General features: G+C 49.6%; 1 protein-coding gene across 1 annotated transcript in view; it reads right to left on the reverse strand.

Moving 5' to 3' along the window:
- Window positions 1-2,012, reverse strand: part of LOC111535709 (GRIP1-associated protein 1) — a 4,586-nt gene extending 2,574 nt beyond the window's left edge. Inside the window, exons 1-3 of the mRNA XM_026450198.1 lie at window positions 1,978-2,012; window positions 1,649-1,779; window positions 1-121 (exon numbers count right to left, since the gene is read on the reverse strand). Coding sequence (XP_026305983.1) covers window positions 1-121; window positions 1,649-1,753 — 226 coding nt within the window. The 5' untranslated portion in view covers window positions 1,754-1,779; window positions 1,978-2,012. The remainder of the gene's footprint in view (window positions 122-1,648; window positions 1,780-1,977) is intronic.
- Between the last annotated feature and the right edge of the window lie 464 nt (window positions 2,013-2,476).

Genomic DNA, 2,476 nt, shown 5'->3' on the forward strand with positions numbered 1-2,476 from the left:
TCTCCTCCAGCATCCATTTCTCCTGCTGTGTCTCTGCCAGCCGCTGAAAGAGCTCAGCCACTTCCTCATCTGACAGCTCTGCTGGCCGAGGGGGCTGGGCCTGAGGGCTGCTGGATAAGGACTGCAGGAAAGAGAAGGGGAGAGGCCAGACCCAGGCTCAGCACCACTGACCCCAGACAGGTGTCAGGGACTGGGGAGGAGAACCAGGCCAGAGGTGGATGAGAGAACGTGGGCCCTGAAGATGGAACTGTAGGCCCATCTTGGTACCCTCAGACTCTGTTTTCCCCTCTGCCTAAACGGGGGTAGAGAGTAACCACATCAGAGCCTTGTGGAGAGGATTAAAGGAAGATCCCAAAGCAAATGCGATCTAACTTCCAGCTGACAGGAAAACTGGAAGAGAGAGGGACATTTTAAATCATACCACCAGGAAGCCAGCAGAAAAACCCAAAAGGTAGCATACTTCCTGTGGGGTGACTGGGCTGGCCTCTTCAACAAGTTGGTCTCAGGTAAAAAGGGACCACACTAAAGAGATTTAAGGGTCATAAAACAACCAGATGTAACATGTGCTCTGAATCTGAATGCTAGTTTTCATAAAACCAGCAAGAAAGGACATTCTGGGGCCAACTAGAGAAATCTGGTTAAGGTCAAAGTATTAGATGACATTAAATTTTTTTTTTTTTTTTTTTTTGAGACAGAGTTTCACTCTTGTTGCCCAGGCTGGAGTGCAATGGCAAGATCTTGGCTCACTGCAACCTCTGCCTCCCAGGATCAAGCGATTCTCCTGCCTCAGCCTCCCGAGTAGCTGGAATTACAGGCACGCACCAACACGCCCGGCTAATTTTTGTATTTTAATGGAGACAAGGTTTTGCTATGTTGGCCAGGCTGTTCTCAAACTCCTGACCTCAAGTGATCTGCCCACCTCAGCCTCCCAAAGTGCTGGGGTTACAGGCATGAGCCACTGCGCCCAGCCCTGAACTAAGAATTTATAATGGTGACTTCTGGATGGTGAAAATATTTTTTTTTTTTTTTGACATTTAAGGTTTCTTGGTTTTTGTTTTTTTTAAATAGAGTCGGAGTTTCACCGTGTTTCCCAGGCTGGTCTTAAACTCCTGAGCTCATGTGATCCACCCACCTTGGCCTCCCAAAGTGCTAGGATTATAGGGATGAGACACCATACCCGGCCAGACATTTAAGGTTTTAAAAAATCTTTGCTCATTTGGGGTTTTTAAAAAATGTACTACAATGCGCACATACTATTTGTGGAACAATAAAAAAGTTATTTCCAAAGGAAAGTGGCTGGTAAAGAGGCTGACATGATAGCTGGCAATAATAATTCGTGATGGTTACAAGTTGGAAAAAGGGACCTTCTCCTTGGATGGTGCAGCTACTATGAGCCACATACTTTATGGCACCAGAGAAGGGGGAATTAGCCCACAGATGATGGAACAGAAAGTCAGAGAGAGAGAAATGGCCTGTCCCACATGTAGCAATCCAAATCCAAGTCGGTGAGCTTGGGGAGAAGTTGGCAAGAAAATATGTGTGCTGCGCCCAAAGTAGGAGATGGATTTAAGTGAGGAGACAAGGGGAAGGGCTCTCAGATTTTTGGGTTGAGAGAAGCTGGAGCTATAGGTTCTTCCTTTCCCCTTACCCTGGCTGGAACAGCCGAGCTCTCCTTTTCCCGCAAGATCTCCCGGTAGCTGAAGGAGGAGATGCTACTGCTGTCCCCTGTCTGGGTCCGGCTTGGTGAGTTCATCTCTGACAGAACCAGCTCCTCAAGGCCTGGGCGGTATAGGGAAGAGAAACTTGAGCCCCAGTACCCCTGAGTCCCAGAGCAGCAACCAGCAGGAAAAGGCAGAAACAGATTTAACAGAGATGGAAAGAGAGACACCGAGGCATGGGGAAAGGCAGAAGCAGACAGGAGGACAGGGAGAGACAGAGACAGAAAAAAGAGCTGAGGCCGGGCGCACTGGCTCACACCTGTAATCCCAGCACTTTGGGAGGCTGAGGCGGGTGGATCACTTGATGTCAGGAGTTCGAGAACAGCCTGGCCAACATGGAGAAACCCCGTCTCTACTAAAAATACAAAAATTAGCGAGGTGTGGTGGTGCATGCCTGTAATTCCAGCGATTCAGGAGGCTGAGGCAGGAGAATCGCTTGAACCCGGCAGGCGGAGGTTGCAATGAGCCAAGATCGCACCATTGCACTCCAGCCTGGGTGACAGAGTGAGACTCTGTTTCAAAAAAAAAAAAAGAAAGAAAGAAAGGGCGGGGCGCGGTGGCTCAGGCCTGTAATCCCAGCACTTTGGGAGGCCGAGACTGGCAGATCACGAGGTCAGGAGATGGAGACCATCCTGGCTAACACGGTGAAACCCCGTCTCTACTAAAAAATACAAAAAACTAGCCGGGCAAGATGGCGGGTGCCTGTAGTCCCAGCTACTCGGGAGGCTGAGGCAGGAGAATGGCGTGAACCCAGGAGG

The sequence above is a fragment of the Piliocolobus tephrosceles genome, unplaced genomic scaffold, assembly GCF_002776525.5.
Source record: "Piliocolobus tephrosceles isolate RC106 unplaced genomic scaffold, ASM277652v3 unscaffolded_15440, whole genome shotgun sequence".
NCBI classification, from domain to species: domain Eukaryota; kingdom Metazoa; phylum Chordata; class Mammalia; order Primates; family Cercopithecidae; genus Piliocolobus; species Piliocolobus tephrosceles.